The following is an 18,516-nucleotide window of genomic DNA, read 5'->3' on the forward strand; positions in this document are numbered from 1 at the left end:
TTTGGAGCTATAAATTATTTTTTATTCTTAAGTTTCTATCTGAATTCATTTCTAGTACCAAATTACACTCATCAGTGTAATAAAATTTCTACCCCTAATTGTGGCACTATAGACACTGGCATGTGTACCTGTTTCGGTGAAATAATTGCGGGACAATATCTTCAAAACTCGTTCTAAGAATTTAAGGCGAAGAGCGGCCGCATTCGACCATGTGTTGCCGACGTTTTCGATAGCCAGCCGGAAAACATTGCACGCATAACCTCAAATGCGGCTACTTTTCATACTGAGCACTCAGAATGTGTTCTGCGCCGCCTGCGGGGGGCAGACTCGGTGCCAAAATCTCCTGCGTGCACTGTGCAAGCACATTGCAGTATCGCAAATACATCCCAATACGTTCGTGTGGGCTCCTCACTCGAGAGAAGAAGCAATATTGTACGAAACAAAAATGATTGCTTGGTTCTATCCCATTCTCTTCTCTATACTTTGCCTTATTTACTTAAAGCAAATACATTCTCAACGTCCACTGTAGCCATATATTTTAATACATATTTAGAAACGTTAGATAAAAAATAAAGTATTTATAGTATTATAATATTTATAGTATTTATAGTAGTAGTAGTATCTGTTCACTATACTTTGCCCTATTTACTTAGAGCAAGTACATTCTTAATATTCACTGTAGACATACATTTTAACATATATTTAGAAACGTTAGATAAAAAATAAAGTATTTTTTTCAATCGGTAATGAAATAAAGTATTTATATTATTTATAGTATCATAGTATTGATACTAGAAATTTTAGTAGTATCTGTCCACTATACTTTGCCTTATTTATTTAGAGCAAGTACATTCTTAATATCCACTTTAGCCATACATTTTAACACATATTTAGAAACGTTAGATAAAAAATAAAGTATTTATTCCAATCGGTATTGTAATAAAGCATTTATAGTATTTATGACGGGAGGTTATGTTTTGATCGGTGGACGCATCGGTCGAATGATCGATATGTTCGTCGTGTGGCGTTGTGTTTTGTTGGATGCAAGCGGCGTGCAAGGGAGTCTTTTGTTTTTTTTCGATGTAACGGTGATGCGTGCATATCGCGTCAGTCTTCTTGTACCTTTTCAGTCTTATATTCTAAAATACATTCTGTTTGTTATTCTCTCACGCGTTTTATTCGATCGCCACCCTCGATCATTCCAAATCCTACAGTTATAGTAGAAATTTGGGTTGTATCTGTCCACTATACTTTGCCTTATTTATTTAGAGCAAGTACATTCTCAACATCTACTATAGTAATATATTTTAACAAATATTTAGAAACGTAAGATAAAAAATAAAGTATTTTAAATAAATTTATTTCAATGTGTATTAAAATAAAGTATTTATAGTATTTATAGTACATATTATAAAATAAAGTATATTATCATCAGTCATTTAAATGTTCTAAGAGTTTAGTGATAAACGTTGCTATGGATGTAAGTTTGGAAAAGCATATCCTCGAAATTTTTCATCATACATATTTGCAACCAAATCAAAGTTATTTTGGAACGTTTTCGAAATGCAAAACTATTTAAAATGCACGAGGGTTAACATAATCGTGCTCACGCGAGAAGAAGGCTAGTGGGCATCCCCACTCTAGCACCTGTCTACTACCACACGGATTGGCCAGATTTCAGCGAATAGAGTAGTAGACAGACACTAGAGTAGGGATGTCCAGCGTAGCCTTCTCTTCGTTTGAGCACAGTACTCTCCCCGTTTCGAGCAGGAAAACGTCGTCACCGAACCGATCGCCATTTTTAATCACCCCCCGGGTTACTGAGACTTTGCATCGCGTAACGTTTCGATTTAACTAGTTATAAACTGTCCGCGAAATTTAATCGTCCGTATAGACAGCGAGATGAGAACCGAAAGAAAAAATAAAAACCGAAGCGACGAGGGAATAGTTATAAACTTAACGCGATATATCTCGACGCATTACAAGCGCAAGGGGACGGGGGGGAATATGAAAAGTTTCCTCGCTTATTACAAAGTTCCACGATCATCCGACTTTCCGCTCGCGTCTATATTTCGCGCGATTGTCTCTGCTAGTTATGCCCGAGAGAAAACTGGTTACCCCCGCTGGTAGAAGGACGTTTAATGAGTTCGTTTCATTGTAAAATGTTTGTGCAACTTCTCGTAGTCTTATTCATCGACGATGTCGTAATCCGCTTCGGGTCAACCGTGTCGAAGGGGCCGCCAGCGTCCGACACCCCCTTCTTTCCCCCCTGAATTCCGTACAAAGGCCTTCGCGGAGATTATTAGTCACGATATTCAGGCTTCGTATAAAAATTCGTCGAACAAAGGAGCTAGAAACTCTCGAACGCTCGACTCTATGTGAATTTATAATTTTAATAATTTCCACGATTACTTATAAAACAGTACTAAATATTGGTTTGGCAACTATGTAATTGCACTGGCATGTAGCTTTAATTGAATTGTTACGTATTTGTACATATTCGAAACGTCAAACCCATTTATATATTGTTGTCTGATAATACTTAAATCGTCATTCAGAAAAAACATTTAATCGATCGATCATGTAGTTTTTTTTTACCACGCAACCAAACCATTAACTCAGATGTGTATATTTAACGACTAACCAAACTGTATAATGCAATTGAAGAAAAGCGACCAAAATTTATAAATCGTAAAGGTATTGTGTTCCACCATGACAATGCAAGGCCACATCTTTGGCCACTCAGCAAAAATTATTGGAGCTTGGTTGGGATGTGTTGCCACATCCACCATAGTCCTGACCTTGCACCGTCAGATTATCATTTCTTTCGTCCTTGCAAAACTTCTTCAATGGTAAAAATTTCAATAATGATGATATCAAATCACACTCGATTCAGTTTTTCGCCGATAAAAACCAGAACTTTTATGAACATGGAATCCATCTTTACAAAAAATTGATAATGAATGAATGAATGATGATGTTGCCTGTAAGATGGGAAAAGATCATTGTTAAAAATGGACAATACATTACTAACTAAAGTTATTCGTTTCATGAAAAAATTGTTTTTAATTTTATTAAAAAAATCCCCAATTACTTAGTTGTTAAACCAATATAAATGTTATGTAACGGCTATGATAACTTGTTTGAGACCCCTATATTTTCAGCAGACTCGACTAACGTATGATCGTAAAAATAGCAGTCATTCTGCGAGCCATATTTCGTGATTTTATCAGACAGTAAAGGGTTTAAATTCGGGCGACGCGAGCATAAAATCCGCATGCTAGAATAAACGGAGTCTTGGAACTCGAGGCCGGCGAATCGTCGGTAAACATTTCATAAACGGAACCGTGGACGTCATCCAGAAACTCCGCGTTCCTCCATTTTGTTTGAATTTTTCTCTCTAATATTCGTCCATGCAAAATATTGACACAATAGCCGCCGTCGCGACACTGTCCGACGTGCATTTATCAAAAGCCTTTGTCGCCGACGGACAAAGATGTTCTTACGTTGCGCGAAGCTCGTAAATCGTATTCTCCTAAGTCATCGGGTGGGTTGCGTAACAATCGTGCCACCCGCTTTTCATTTAACACTAAACCTACCGACGCTTGGTGTGCAGCTATCATGACCGGTCAAATGATTCTCTTTTTCTTTTTTACAGGGCAACGTACTCTCAATGTTTGTATTATGTGTATAAAATGATGTGGTTTGAAGTTTATTCGTAAGATAGTTCCAGAGTAAACCATTATTTACGAAAAAATGCTGGCCAGTAATTACATAAACATCCTGTATACTAATTTAAATTAATTTTCAATTAAATAAACAATCTATAATCCAGTTTTATCGTACACCGATCGCATGATTAACATTAATTATTGATACTTCTTTGGGTGCACAGAGTCAAAGCAAATTTCGAAATAAACATAGAAGACAGCATAGATAATTATAATTGTTATGTTCATCAGTTAGAGGATGAAGAGCCCTTTAAAATGAGTGTTCGTTCAAGTCGATAGCGTAATTAGTTCCGGAGATATAAGACTTCGAAGCGTTTGTTTACTTTTTATTGTATACGTCGCGAGGTCATTGACCTTCTTAAAAATCTAGGTCACTCCTCTAATACGCCACTATTTCACTTATAACGAGGATTTTTATAGTTCTTCAAACTGTTACAAAATGAAAACAAATGCATAAACAATAATAGTTGATATTTTCATCAGGTAGAGGGTGAAAAGCCCTTTAAAATGAGGGTTCATTCAAGTCGATCGCGTGGTTAGTTCCAGAGATATGAGGTTTCGAAGCATTAACACTAATGACCTCGGGAAGGTCGCAGAATTCCGAGAAGTGCAATAAATTCTCAGAAATGCTATGCATTCGTAGTGAATTCATGGTCGCGATGCACTTGCACATGCGAGAGAAGGCCCAAACGTAGTGGAAATTAAAAAATTACCCCTTTGTTTAAATTACGATATCTCCAAAACGGAAAGTCGAATCGACATAAACCAAAAACCATTTCAAAGAGGATGCTTTACTGCTTCTAACGGTAGCTCAATTATGGACAAAGCACTAGTAGCTTCAGAGCTGTATGTGTTTAATGTTTTAGTGTTTTTATACGTCTTAATAGACTTTTGTAAGGCGGACAATGGAATTTAAAAAATTACCCCTTCATTTCGAATCGATATAAACCAAAAACCATTTCAAAGAAGAAGCTTTTGCCTCTAGAAGCTTTATAGCTTCTAACAGTGGCTCAATTATGAAGAAACATTCGTAGTTTCGGAACTGCACGCGTGTAAAGTTTGACTATTTTTAATAGACGTTGTTAGTCTATTTAAAATTAGGGAAAAGAAAAAACGGTATGTAAAAATAGTAGGGGAGGTTTTTTTTGAATTAAAGTCTTTAAAAATAATTTCTTCCATTCATTTGAATTTGTTTCATAAGATATGGTTGTCCCAAATGAATTTGAGAACGATTTCGTTAAAAATAAGCTTTTTTATTTGCATTTTAATATTTACAAATTTTTAATCGTGTATAAGCTTCCCTGCACGTGAGGACTCACAATTTAAACGAGAGTTTTAGTTAAGTTTTAACGAGAAAACAATTAATAATATAGATAGCAAGATGAATTTATCAAGTCCCGCTTTGGTTCCGCGTAAAACGTAATTATTTATGATGCAATTACACTTGAATAATGGAATTCAATGTTTATGAATCAAAATAATGATATTCGTAGCGAAGGTTACCATTGTTTGATACACTGATATGTGTAAATTCGTCCTTATATCGAAACTTGATATTTCGTTGCAGAAATACAGATCGAGTAAATTCCTCTAATTTGGAAAATGCACCCTTAAAATAAAACATCGAATTAAAGGAAACCCTCGAAACAGGAAAGTCATTTCGGTGACTCTTTAATTCGACGGTGAAAACAGTAAATTACTTCCATCCAAGATGTTTTGTTCGGCGCCAGTCGTTTCGTGGAGAGCGACGGAGGGTTGAAACATTCGGAGGGTAGTTTTGCTCCACAAACTCGGTGCTTTCATTCCAAAGAGTATGTGTGTCCTCGATTCTTAGCTTCCTTACAATCTACGAATTTCGAATGCAATTCACGAACGGTTCCTTTTAGAGCAGGCCATATGTTTATAGCAAGTTCTCTTGGCGTGTCCTAAATAGCATTCTAGATCAGGGCTTTCCAAACTTTTTCCAACTTCGTGCCTCTAGTAAAAAATACTACTCGACCAAAACATATTGATTTTTTATAAAACTTTGCACACGTAAATGAGCATTGCATTGAAAAATATTGCACCCCTATCTTTTTGTATCATATTTATATTCAGCATGTGAAAACTTCCCTCAAAGTTGTGAATAATCTGTTCAATCACATTTCTCAAAAATTATTGCAGATGGAAAAATCAGGAGCTAAAGGATTCCGTCAATTTGGTTGTAAGAAATTACTGAAATTACATGACATTTTGTCAATTAATTTGTAAAATTCTATGTATTATTAAATGAATCTATGAACTAACAAATATTGGCCATCTAGATACCAACTTCGACTGAATATAAATTATAGATGGATGTTTTGTGGTTTTATCTGAAAGAACCATTCTTATCTATGTTTCTATCAGGACCAACAGTTCACATAGTTAAATACACAAAGTCCTGTGAAGTCACCAAGGATCTCTGAGTCTGTAACAGTTTATAACATTTAATTGAAGTATTACAGTTGTTCGCGAAGGAAGGTTCTTCAATCTCATTAAATTCCACGAACAGAGAGTCATTAATAGTAATTATCTTCTGAAAACGAATTATTCACAGAAGAAAATGTCTTCTCGTAGCAAGCAACGTAAGCCCTTCCTCTAATTTTCAAATTCAATCGTAACGTTGAAATATTGAACAGCTGGCTTGTAGGCGAGCACTAACGTTTCCAATTTTGTTACACGCTAATTATTTATTGTTGATCTTTCTAACCAAAGAGGGGTAAAATTTTATTCGAGTAACATATAACTGATAAGACAGGACTAATTTATTTTGTATACATTGGTCGACATATTGTCTGGATCAATATATTACTCGTTTCCACTTCTTTAAATGTTGTGTCAATTATTTGACGGTTGTTTCGTATACCTTCAATTAGGCAACTCGAAGTGAACAGTATTCCGTGAAACGTGTGTCATTTAATAATACTTTCATTCATCAACCAAGGCATGGAAAGCAGACACGAATTGTATAAAAGCAAGGTTACCGAAATAATGGAAACGCGACTCGTTACGCTGAAACGGCCAAAATGCATTATTATTGCCCGTATTTATCCATCTCTGTTCGTTGCCACGAACTACACGTTATTTAACGAGCGGCGCCGAGGAATGATTAAAAACAGTCGATGCGTGTGTACAAAACGTGCATTGTATTTGAAATTGCTTCGCTCGCCACGTGAGTTGTACACCTACTGGATCGAATAAAAATGTCGACAAAATAATACCGCCTTGTGCATCGATTAAAAAATTCGTATCATTAAGACGAACATTTTTTTACACCTTGTACATAGTCTATATCAATTTCATTTTTGTTACTTACATTTACGCTATTTTACATGATATACAAAATTATTACTCAATGGTTTTATATTATAGGAAAAATTTATTTCTAATTAAGTATTGTGGTCGAAGATACTTAATTTTGATCAAATTTGAAAATGAATTTAAATTATGGAATTATTAGTCTCAGAATAACGATTATTTTATTTAAGACAAATGTCGTTGTTGTTGCATATATTTCAAACTTTTGAAGTGCAAAATAGTTGGTAACAAACACCAATTAATATTACTAACATATTACTAACATACTTACCCTGTTTTAAAATTGCTGATATTTGTTTAATAGACGGGTCTGGGTACGTTTTAACGTTGAAACCAAGGCGATTCAATGCTTCTTCGAGGTTCGCGCAGTCCTTGTCCGAGCCCGTTCTTTTCGTCATTTTCGTGAAGTTGACGTGGTTGAAGATTATCGCGAGTCCTCTTCTCTTATGATTCATTTTGTACACTTCAGAGTTTGGTGCTACTGAACTTAAAAACAGAATACTAAATTATTTTCAAATAAAAGAGAACGGTAAATTATTTTCAAGTATTATACTTCCTACACAGAATTCCCATCAACAAAAGAACAAATCAAATTAAATTCGTGTTGTTTAAATATCTTCTGGTCATAGGTTGGGTTTCGTGAAATTCTGAAAATACATTTTTACGTTTCATTTGAAGAAATTCTATAAACTTACAATATAACAATCTTTTACACGTTAGATAAAACTTTACAATTTTTCTTCGTAGTTTCCCTCTGTTTTAATACATTTTTTATAACACGAAATTAACACTCTTGTATTAGTAAAAAAAACTATATACATATATTTTCTAGTTGAGCATAATGGACTGATTATTGATAATTATTGATAATATTATTGATCAAAATAATAATAATGATCTTATTAGTGACTAATAATACTCATAGGTACTCATTTAAGATTTCCAAATAATCGACTGTAATTTTCGAATAAATTACAATTGCTCGAATATAAATCTGGGCTATAAGGTGGTCGAGTCGATTCGATAAAAGCACATTTTTAGCTTTTGCAACAAGAGCCGCGAACTGGTGCATTATCGCGAAAGAATCGCGAGCCTTCAGCGAGATTGCCTCGACTTTTTTCTTTGATGAATGGACGCAGTTTTCGCAGTGGTTTAGCGTAATATTCGTCGTCAAAGGGCCATTGTTTCGTCTTCAGTCGCAATCGACTTTGAAATTTTCAGTTTCGTTGCTTTTATAGAGCAGTGAAACCACTTTACCGCGTTCGACTCATTACTTCTTTTCAACGAAAGAAATCCCATCGTAATTTCCAGCATTTCGATCACCAGTATCCTAATTTGCACAATGTTTATTTATTTGTTAATTGTAATTTGTATATTCTTTTATATATTAAATATAATACGTAAGTAAACTGATACATTTATTAATTTTTTACATTGATGCATGCATTGCAATAAAAACATTTCGCTCAACACTGTGTATGCCATTATTTACAAGAAATAAATCCAATCAACGGCATCATAATTTGAACCATATTTTTTTATTTATTCATTACAATGTGTATATTCTTTCATATTGCAAATATAATACGTTAAATAAACTGATATATTTATTAATTTTTTACATTGGTGTATACATTGCAATAAAAACATTTCACTCAACACTGTATGTGCTACTATTTACAAGAAATAAATCTCCAATCGTTTCTTTTTCAATATTTTCTCTCATGCATTGCATAAAACCAGTCATCTGTTTTTCGTGTCTTTCTTTTCACGAACTTCTTCTTCACTTTCAATACATATAACGCCAAATGCATGGTTCGTAACACGTCAAAATCGAGCTGAAAATGTTTAAATCCCCAGTCTGGCGCCCTTTCGTTCGAATAAACCCCTGCATACAAAGTGTTAGTAACATTTCAATATTGGATATTCTCGATGCTTATCTATATCGACTCATATGAATATTACATTAGGAGTTATGAAGTATGATACATAAACAAAGGCTCTGAAATATCGATGGCTCGAATGCGTGGTATTTTTCACGAGTTTTTATCGATGCGCCGATTCTTTTAAAACCACGTTTGGTATTCTCCCCTTCGATCTGTTTAAATATTCCTATCGCTAAAACAATTTGCCGCGCGTTGTTGTGGCTCGTATCCTGCAAACGAATGGTATTTAAATGAAGATTCATATTCCCTTTGTAAATTTCACCTTGCAATTAAATCATTTTTCTTTCAACGCGATCGAACGCGCCTAATATCGGAGTCGTTGTACGTTGAATCGCCAACGAGGGGAGACATTTAATTATTTAAATTTTATAATACAATAGAACCTTGATTATTGAAAATAATACTGAGAAAAATCTAGAATCAATCTACAAAAATAAAAATAAGAAATTTGTAACAGGATAATATGGAAGCTAATTTCATTAATATGTGTTTATTATATGTGTATATTGAATATCAACAAAAATATCATGAGGGGTTTTATGTTAATCAAAAATTAGAAATAGGTTTACCTATTTAAATATCACAAATATCATGCTTAAATTAGTATTCAATATTATTCTTTAATTGCATCTACCATTGAAGCACTATACATGGAGGTGAACAGTATAATATGAAAGTTAATTTCATTAATATGTGTCTATTATATGTGTATATTGAACATCAAAAAAGAATATCATGAAGGACTTTATTGTAATTGAAAATTAGAAATGGGTTTACCTATTTAAATATCAGAAATATCATGCCTAAACTTTTATTCAATATTATTCTTTAATTGCACCTACCATTGAACCAATTATGAAATATATCGTGCTATTTAAAAAATGTTTAATTGTTTATTTGTAATCTAATATTCCTCATTTTTAGAAATTCTGAAAAATCTTTAACATAAATCTCATACAAAATTACATTTTATACACAAAAATTACATAAACAGCTTCTTTATTTTATTTAATAAACAAAAAGTTAAATAAAATTTTGTTGCATACTTAAACCACATTATCAACGTTTACCATCTACAGGGTGTTCGAGCACCCCTGGAAAAAATTTTAATAGGAGATTCTAGAGGCCAAAATAAGACGAAAATCAAGAATACTAATTTGTTGATGGAGGCTTCGTTAAAAAGCTATTAACGTTTAAAGTTCCGCACGTACGGAATTTTTTTCTAAAAAGTGGGAAGGATTTCGGGGGCAGGTCTATTCACCAAAAATTATTGTAATTGACACCCACAACCGAAAATAATTTTTCCAGAATGATTTGAAATTTTTTAATTTTATCGAAAAATTTCACACCCTCTCGAATTTTTTTCTCGAAAGTGGGTAGGATTTCGAGGGTATATCTAATGACCAAAAATGATTGTAATTGACTCCCGCACCCAAATAAAAAAAAAAAATTTTTTTTTTTTTAAATTTTAAAATTAAAAATTTGTTTTTCATTTTTAATAAATTTGTTTGACGCTCTACAGAAAAGTGGTCCAATACTTTTTTGTAGGTACCCATGGGCTCTGTTTCAGAAAAAAAATTAAATGAGATAACTTTACTATTGGAGGAGTTTTGGCCGTTTGAAACTTGGACCAGTTTTAAATATTCGCATGAAATTTGAGGGAAGCATTTCTGGCCTCACATTAGATTTTCAGTAAAGAATTTTTTTCTCGAAAATGCATAGGATTTCGAGGGTATGTGTAATGAAAATAATTTTTTTAGTATGATTTGAAATTTTTTAATTTCGTTTAAAAATTTCAGTACTTGTAGTTGTTTTTCGAAAGTGAGTAAGATTTTAGGGATATGTGTATTCACCAAAAATTATTGTAATTGAGCCCCGCAACGAAAAATAATTTTTTCAGAATGATTTGAAATTTTTTAATTTAATTTTTGAATAACTTTTTAAGGGAGCGTCAGTCAAGAAATTGATATTCTTGATTTTCGATTTATTTTGGCCTCTAGCATCTCCCATTAAAATTTTTCCCAGGGGTGGCCGAACACCCTGTACATTATAACAAATATCTTCTCTGATAAAGAAAACAATGATGTCTTATTTATTTTTTGTTTCCCAATAGTAACCTATCGTATTTTTATTTCGATTTCTTTTAATTTTTATAATTTTCTACGTAATTGATGTTTCAATTAACATATTCATGCAACTACTGGTTCGCTCAAGTAATAGTTTCCTTCAAATAAAACAGCTTGTTGCATCTCAGGGCGAAAATCTGCAATTTTTGTAACGCATCTAAATATAACTATGAAAACCACAATCATGTTATTGTTTTAGACATAAGGAATTATAATTTCACTAAAAAAAATCAGTCGACAACTTTGGTATAAGATGGCACAAAACTCTAATTTAAATGCGGCACGTGTTCCTGTTGTCTAATCTTGCTGAAGTTTTGCACAGAACTTTTTTCACCAAATGTCACAATTTTGGAGGGTACGTCAAAAAGTAATCGAAAGTCGAAGAATAGGGACCACCCTAGTGTTTAATCCGAAGTCGAATGGATATCGATTCGGATGTTGAAAGATTGCACGTGGTGTGCCGACTAAACTAAGATTTGAAGGACCACCCCTTTTTCAGGGAACTAACAAGACTGATTGTGGTTGTATTATATTTAAAACTCAACAAAAATATACACGTGATCGCGATTATACACAGTCTATGGAAGGCTAGCGCACTATCTCATAGTTGAAAATGGTAAGGACGAAATCACGGTATGCCGCCGTTTTTATACTGCTGACTACTTGTGGCGGGGGTGCAGCGATGCCGACGTAACAAGGGAGGCCCAAGGCGCAGAGCTGCACACGTGTGGGCCATCCGACAGTCTCTTGGGGCTGCAACCACTCGAGACTGCTTTCGCCAACCAAGTTTATGACACTTTGTCCCTTTGCTTAGCGAAATTCTACGATATTTTTTGCCCATGCTGGCCTTGACGAAACTTTACAAACGCGGTTCTGTGTCATAAACCTGGTCGACTCACCGAAGCCCAAACACCTAGTTGTCGACGGCCTTACAACCCGTCACCCGAACGACGCCCAACATGGTGTTAAACCAATACGTAGAAAAGTATTGCGTACGTCTCCGTTTAATTTTTTATTTCACTCGTTTCGTTAAATTTCTAGGAAAATCGCCGGCGTACGCGTTAACGCGCAATAATTTTCGAATATTTCAGCTTGTCGGCGAGTTTCGATATTTCCGGATGTCGTCGTTCGATACCCCGGCCGAAAAAAACGAAGCTAAATATACTGGAACGAAAGAGCACGGCTACAGTTTCGGTGTCGGTTTCGTGCGCCGTGGATTTTTATGTCGCTCGTAAAATTTTGAATCTCGAAAAGGCACCGCTGTTGGAACAACGCCACCCACCCACGCTGTGCAACAAATAACGTCTACGATGAAGGTCAGAGGCACCGGCGGGTGGGTGCGCTTGTTCAGAAACTTTTCGATGTTTATGCGACCGCGGGTCTAACGAACATTGCAATAGCGACCGCTCGCAAAAACAAGTTTCATATAAATTAGTCACATAAAAAATTGTAAACTTCTTTCGAAATTAGCATTCATGGGCTACGATACCTAAGTCAGCTACAGCGGTAAAGAAATCACATTGAACTCATTGTCGACATGAACAGAAATCGAACGAAAAATAGGAAATTAAAAAGATGAGCGTCAATAGGTCACTCAAAACTTCACACGTTAACAAACGAGTTCTAGCAATGAATCTGCACAGGAAATCTCAGCCCAATGGATCAATTTAAAATCGATTATCACGTATCACGTTATAAAATTGTCTTATACGTAATCAAAAAGTAAAAATCGAATAAATAATCCTTACCTAGATTTACTCGAACACCCTACGCATGAAGTAGAAGTCGGCATCCTTGAAAAAAAACGAATCATTGTTACGATTACTTATAATAAAAGCAGAATGGAAATATAATTTTTTAGAATAAATTCGAGCAATCAAAATATAACAAATTTAATTTCTAAACTAATTTCAGCCATGTCTGTTTTCCTATTCCGGGCTCAAAATTTCATCGAGATCAGGGAGTGGTGCTTATCGATCATTTTTTATTAGTTTCGAAGGGAGACAGTTCCCTTCACTTTAGTCCTTTATGGTTAAAAAGATTTTAAATTGAAACTTCGTAGTTCGAACATTTATAAGTATATTACTACCAATATTGTTTCCACAATCATTTCTGCAGCCAATTACTGATTGCTTGCTATGTAATTGGTACCACGAACTCTGTGAGGGTAAACAGCTCTATTCCGTTAAATCATTCAACCCCATTGTACCAACGTAAACACCTTGGGCATAGTGTCCTAATAGTAACTCTTCGTCATGTCCAGTGTTACCGTATCGCAAACAAAATACCCTACTATGTACCAGAACTAGCAAATTCTAAACGGTACAAAGATTTCAAATCCAAAACAGTGATGAGTAAATTTCTTGCTTCAGATTCCAATTGAGACTCTCGAAGCCATTGTGTCATTTTTAAAGTCTTGCATAAAATTCCTTAGAAATATTTCGAAAATTTTACACTAGGGTAGCGAAGTACAAGACAACGATCGATCTAATTAGATCTGCTCGTGGAGACGGGTAGAAACTATCATGGACACAAGGAATCCAAAAGGTGAGAGCCTGAACTGGACAGAGTCTCGACGTGGAACACCTCAAACTCATCGGACGTGACATGAATGATACTGAGGGGGCTGGAGGTTCAAGTGACAAACCTCAATCTACCCCAACAATTATTAAAGTGTTTATTTCGCGGGTGTCGGGGGTGTAGCCACACGTAGGTAAAATCGACACTATAACTGGCTTCGCAAACGCGCGACGTCTTAGCCAGACTCGGGTCTAAAATAGACTGGGGGTCTTTCTTCTCACGTCCCCTGAATATATACAATTTCTTACCCTAATAGCAAAGGTAGAGAAAAAGAGACAGGACAGAAAGACGGAAAAACGAAACTGGAAAATACTCAGTATAGGAAAAGTTTAGCGAAAGCGAGTCATAAAAGTCAAGAGGCTCGCCGGGCCCGGATCAGGGTGGTCCGAGGCCCAGGCGAAACCTTGAGGGAAAACAGACGCCTCGCACGGCTCTGGTCGCCAAGTGTTTAACAGGACGACCAGGCTCGCACGAGACCCTGGGAAAATGGAAAAATAGAAAGCTTAAAACTATCCTTACATTCCATTCCCATTCATACTCTGGCAAGGGCGTAGTGGCTATACAATGGCCGCTACATCACCCCCCTGCCAGTGATTGACCAATCACGAAACAAATATCCCATACAGTCAACCAAACATACAGACAAAAAACACAATATATACAGTACACCTAAATAATTTGCACCCATACTATATAACACATTTGTCCATACATATCCATACTCATACAATACAATAAAAAATCACTCATCCATCCATTCCGCTAATAATTACCCTATATCTACGCGTTACCCTACGTGCGGCACATATTTACAAAATACCTTTCTTAACATTATTAAAAATATTTGATTCTGCATAACTGCAATCGATCCGGGAACCGAACTCGTCTCCCGGAACGCGTAACTCGCGGATTTTGCTGCGGCGCCGGACTGGCCGCTTGGGTCGTCTGCGGAGATGGGGTCGTGTCCCCTTCCGTCGCATCAGACATTGTATACGCCGGCTTTAACCTATCAACGGTGATAGTCACCGGCTTATTTTTAATATTAACGACGAATGTCTTTGGACCACGGCTAACCACCGTATATGGTCCATCGTAAGGTGGCTGCAGCAGGCTCCGGACCTTATCGTTCCGTACGAATACCTGCTCAGCCACCCCCAAGTCCTTGAACACAAATGTTTTTCTCGCCCCATGGCGAGTAACCGGAGCTGGCGCTAACTCGCGAAACTGCACGCGCAGCTCCTTCGCGAAATCAGCCACGTCCGGATCTGTCGCGGCTGGTCGCGGCGATACAAATTCTCCAGGCAAACGCAGCGTTTCGCCGTAAACAAGCTCCGCTGCCGTCGCCTTTACGTCTTCCCTCCAGGCTGCGCGGATGCCCAGCAGTATGGTGGGAAGCACCTTTGTCCACTGCACCTCCTGATGACAGCGGATGGCTGCCTTCATCTGGCGGTGCAGACGCTCCACCATGCCATTGGCCGCCGGATGGTACGCCGTCGTCCTGAGATGCGATGTCCCAGTCAGCTCACCTAAGTGTCTGAACAGGTGCGACTCGAATTGCCTGCCCTGGTCCGTCGTAACGCGAAGAGGGGTCCCGAACCGGGTAATCCATCCCTCGTAAAACGCCCGCGCTACCGTCGGTGCCTCCTGATCCCTCAACGGGAACGCTTCCGGCCACCGCGTAAATCGGTCGACGCAGGTCAGGCAATATCTGTATCCCTCGGAAACGGGCAACACCACAATATCAATGTGAATGTGCTCAAATCGTCCCGAGGGCGCAAACGTTCCGAGCGGCGAATGCACGTGTCGCGTCACCTTCGACCGCTGACACTCGACGCACTCGCGCGCCCACTTTTTACAATCGGCCTTGACCGACGGCCACACAAAACGTTCGGTCACTATTCTAACCGACGCTTTAATCCCCGGATGGGCAAGTCTATGTAACGTGTCGAAAGCCGCCCGACGGAACGACTTTGTCAAAAACGGTCTTACCGACCCGGTCGACACGTCGCAATACACCAAACGGTGCGTACCCGGAACCCCCACTCGCTTCAACCGTAACGCGCTCCCGATTTCTCCACGCAGGTACCGTTGAAGCTCCTCGTCGGATTCCTGGGCCCTTCCGAGGTCATCGTAGTCGAGGAGTCCGTTGACCTCCTCAATCCTGGACAGGGCGTCCGCCACAACGTTGTCCTTACCGGCCAGATGTTGGATGTCGGTGGAAAACTGCCCAATGAAGTCCAGATACCGGAACTGCCTGGGCGTACACTTCTCAGGCTTTTGCCGAAACGCAAACGTGATCGGCTTATGGTCGGTGTAAATAGCAAACACCCGACCCTCAACCATGTGCCTGAAGTGTTTGATGCCCAGGTAGATCGCCAGCAGTTCCCGGTCGTATGCTCCATACTTCCCTTCGGCGTCGGTCAGCTTCTTGGAGAAGAACGCCAATGGCTCCCAGCCGCTGTCCGTACGCTGTTGGAGTACCGCGCCGACGGAGAAATCGGACGCGTCGCAGGTGAGCGCGAGGGGGGCATCGCTACGCGGGTGCGCCAATAACGCGGCCTCCGCTAAAGCCCGTTTCGAGGCCTCGAACGCGGCTATCGACACCGGCGTCCAAGTAACAGGCGCTCGACCCTTTACATTGTCCTTTAGCAGGTCATTTAACGGCGCTTGTACCTGCGCAGCCCTAGGTATGAACCGTCGGTAAAAGTTCACCATACCTAGGAACTGCCGCAATTGTTTTACCGTCACGGGTTGCGGATATTCCGCTATCGCGCGCACCTTATAGTCTAGCGGTCGCGAACCCTTTTCCGACACTTCGTAACCGAGAAAATGTACCTGCGGTTTACCGAACGCGCACTTCCCGGAATTCACTACGATGCCGTAGTCCTTAAGCCTATTAAATAATGTTTTTAAATGTTCAACGTGCTCCTCCTCGGATTGCGACGCCACGAGAATATCATCGATGTACGCGTACGCGAAATCTAAACCGCGAAGCACCTCGTCGATGAACCTTTGAAACGTCTGTGCCGCGTTACGCAATCCGAAGGGCATGGCCGGAAACTCGAACATCCCGAACGGGGTAGTCACGGCCGTTTTGTGCACATCTTCGGTGGCTACCGGTATTTGATTATACGCGCGCACTAAATCTATGGTAGTGAATACACGCTTACCATGCAGCGACTGCGCAAAGTCCTGAATGTTTTTTACCGGGTACCTGTCCGGCAATGTCCTCGCGTTCAGGGCCCGGTAATCACCACACGGTCGCCACTCACCCGGTTCCTTCTTCGGCACCACGTGCAGCGGGGATGACCAGCTACTTTCCGACGGACGGGCAACCCCGAGCTGTAGCATCGCGTCGAACTCCCTTCTCGCTGCCTTCAGCCGATCCGGCGCCAAACGGCGTGGCCTGCAGGTGACCGGTTGACCTGCCGTTGTTTTGATATAATGCACCGTAGAGTGCTTCGCTGCAGCCGGAATCCCCATCGGTTTGGTGATTTCCGGGAATTTCTGCAGCAACTCCACGTACACCGAACTACCGGTTATTGTCTTTACGCGCGGAATGTTCGACGCACTTTCACCTGCCGGCTGTCCCGGCACCGACAGCGACGTCACATTGTCTATTAATCTACGGTTCCTAATATCTACAAGAAGTCCATAATAATATAAAAAGTCCACGCCGATTATCGGTTTGGAAACCTCGGCCACAACAAATCTCCAGGTGAACGCCCGACGTAAACCTAAATCTAACGTCAGCGTGACGGCCCCGTACGTCGAGATCTCACTCCCGTTCGCCGCGAACAACACGTACGACGATTTCTGCCGGGCACCGCGAGACATTGACCGCGGGAAAACACAAAGGTCGGCTCCTGTGTCGACCAAAAATTGCGTTTTCGACACAAAGTCCGTCACGAACAGACGGCGTAGCGTCGGGCAGGCGTCATTCGCCGTCATTAACGACTGCCCAAGTCGTTTCCCGGTGCGCCATTCCAGGTGCAAGGCGGGATGCAACGATGGGCCTTATTCCCCCACCGCCAGTGGTAAAAGCACATCCCCTGTCTTACCTCGGTACGACGCCGAGAACTGGGGCGTTGGTGCGGCTGTTGATGCTCCGGGGGTGGCGGACGGTTCCTCTCGTGACCCGAGTATCGTCCCTCGCTCCTTAACCCTTGCCGCATCGCGGCGAGCTCTTGTCTGATCGACAAGGCATACTGGGCCATCATAGAATCTATGATAGCCTCCATGGCGGAGGTTACACTACCCGTGCCGACGGCCGACGGAACACACACCGATGCACTACCGGTGTCGCGAGACATTGTCACTAATCGTGTCCAATAAATTAAAAAATGTCTATAGTTCACAAAAAACTTAACCTATGGCTACACTACACTTAATCACTAAACAAGCGTCTATTTGCGCGTCACCCGCGTACACTACAATTGTTTTTATAACGTTGATCACGTCGGGGTCACCAATTAATTGAGGGGGCTGGAGGTTCAAGTGACAAACCTCAATCTACCCCAACAATTATTAAAGTGTTTATTTCGCGGGTGTCGGGGGTGTAGCCACACGTAGGTAAAATCGACACTATAACTGGCTTCGCAAACGCGCGACGTCTTAGCCAGACTCGGGTCTAAAATAGACTGGGGGTCTTTCTTCTCACGTCCCCTGAATATATACAATTTCTTACCCTAATAGCAAAGGTAGAGAAAAAGAGACAGGACAGAAAGACGGAAAAACGAAACTGGAAAATACTCAGTATAGGAAAAGTTTAGCGAAAGCGAGTCATAAAAGTCA

The 18,516-nt window shown here is 39.3% G+C and overlaps 2 protein-coding genes across 4 annotated transcripts in view; one reads left to right on the plus strand and one right to left on the minus strand.

Annotated features, from left to right (window-relative positions):
* The window catches only part of LOC122400523 (alkaline phosphatase-like), a 490,617-nt gene that overhangs the window by 289,642 nt on the left and 182,459 nt on the right, over positions 1–18,516 (plus strand). The window lies entirely within an intron of this gene.
* The window catches only part of LOC122400486 (caspase-1-like), a 134,258-nt gene that overhangs the window by 88,365 nt on the left and 27,377 nt on the right, over positions 1–18,516 (minus strand). For 2 of the 3 annotated variants that reach the window (XM_043401990.1, XM_043401988.1), the window contains exons 2-3: positions 12,891–12,935; positions 7,342–7,556 (exon numbers count right to left, since the gene is read on the minus strand). In XM_043401990.1, coding sequence (XP_043257925.1) covers positions 7,342–7,556; positions 12,891–12,935 — 260 coding nt within the window. The remainder of the gene's footprint in view (positions 1–7,341; positions 7,557–12,890; positions 12,936–18,516) is intronic. The other variant, XM_043401989.1, reaches the window with a different exon arrangement.

Source organism: Colletes gigas, unplaced genomic scaffold (assembly GCF_013123115.1).
Source record: "Colletes gigas isolate AHSC1104 unplaced genomic scaffold, ASM1312311v1 Colletes_gigas_Sc00018, whole genome shotgun sequence".
Classification (NCBI taxonomy): Eukaryota; Metazoa; Arthropoda; class Insecta; order Hymenoptera; family Colletidae; genus Colletes; species Colletes gigas.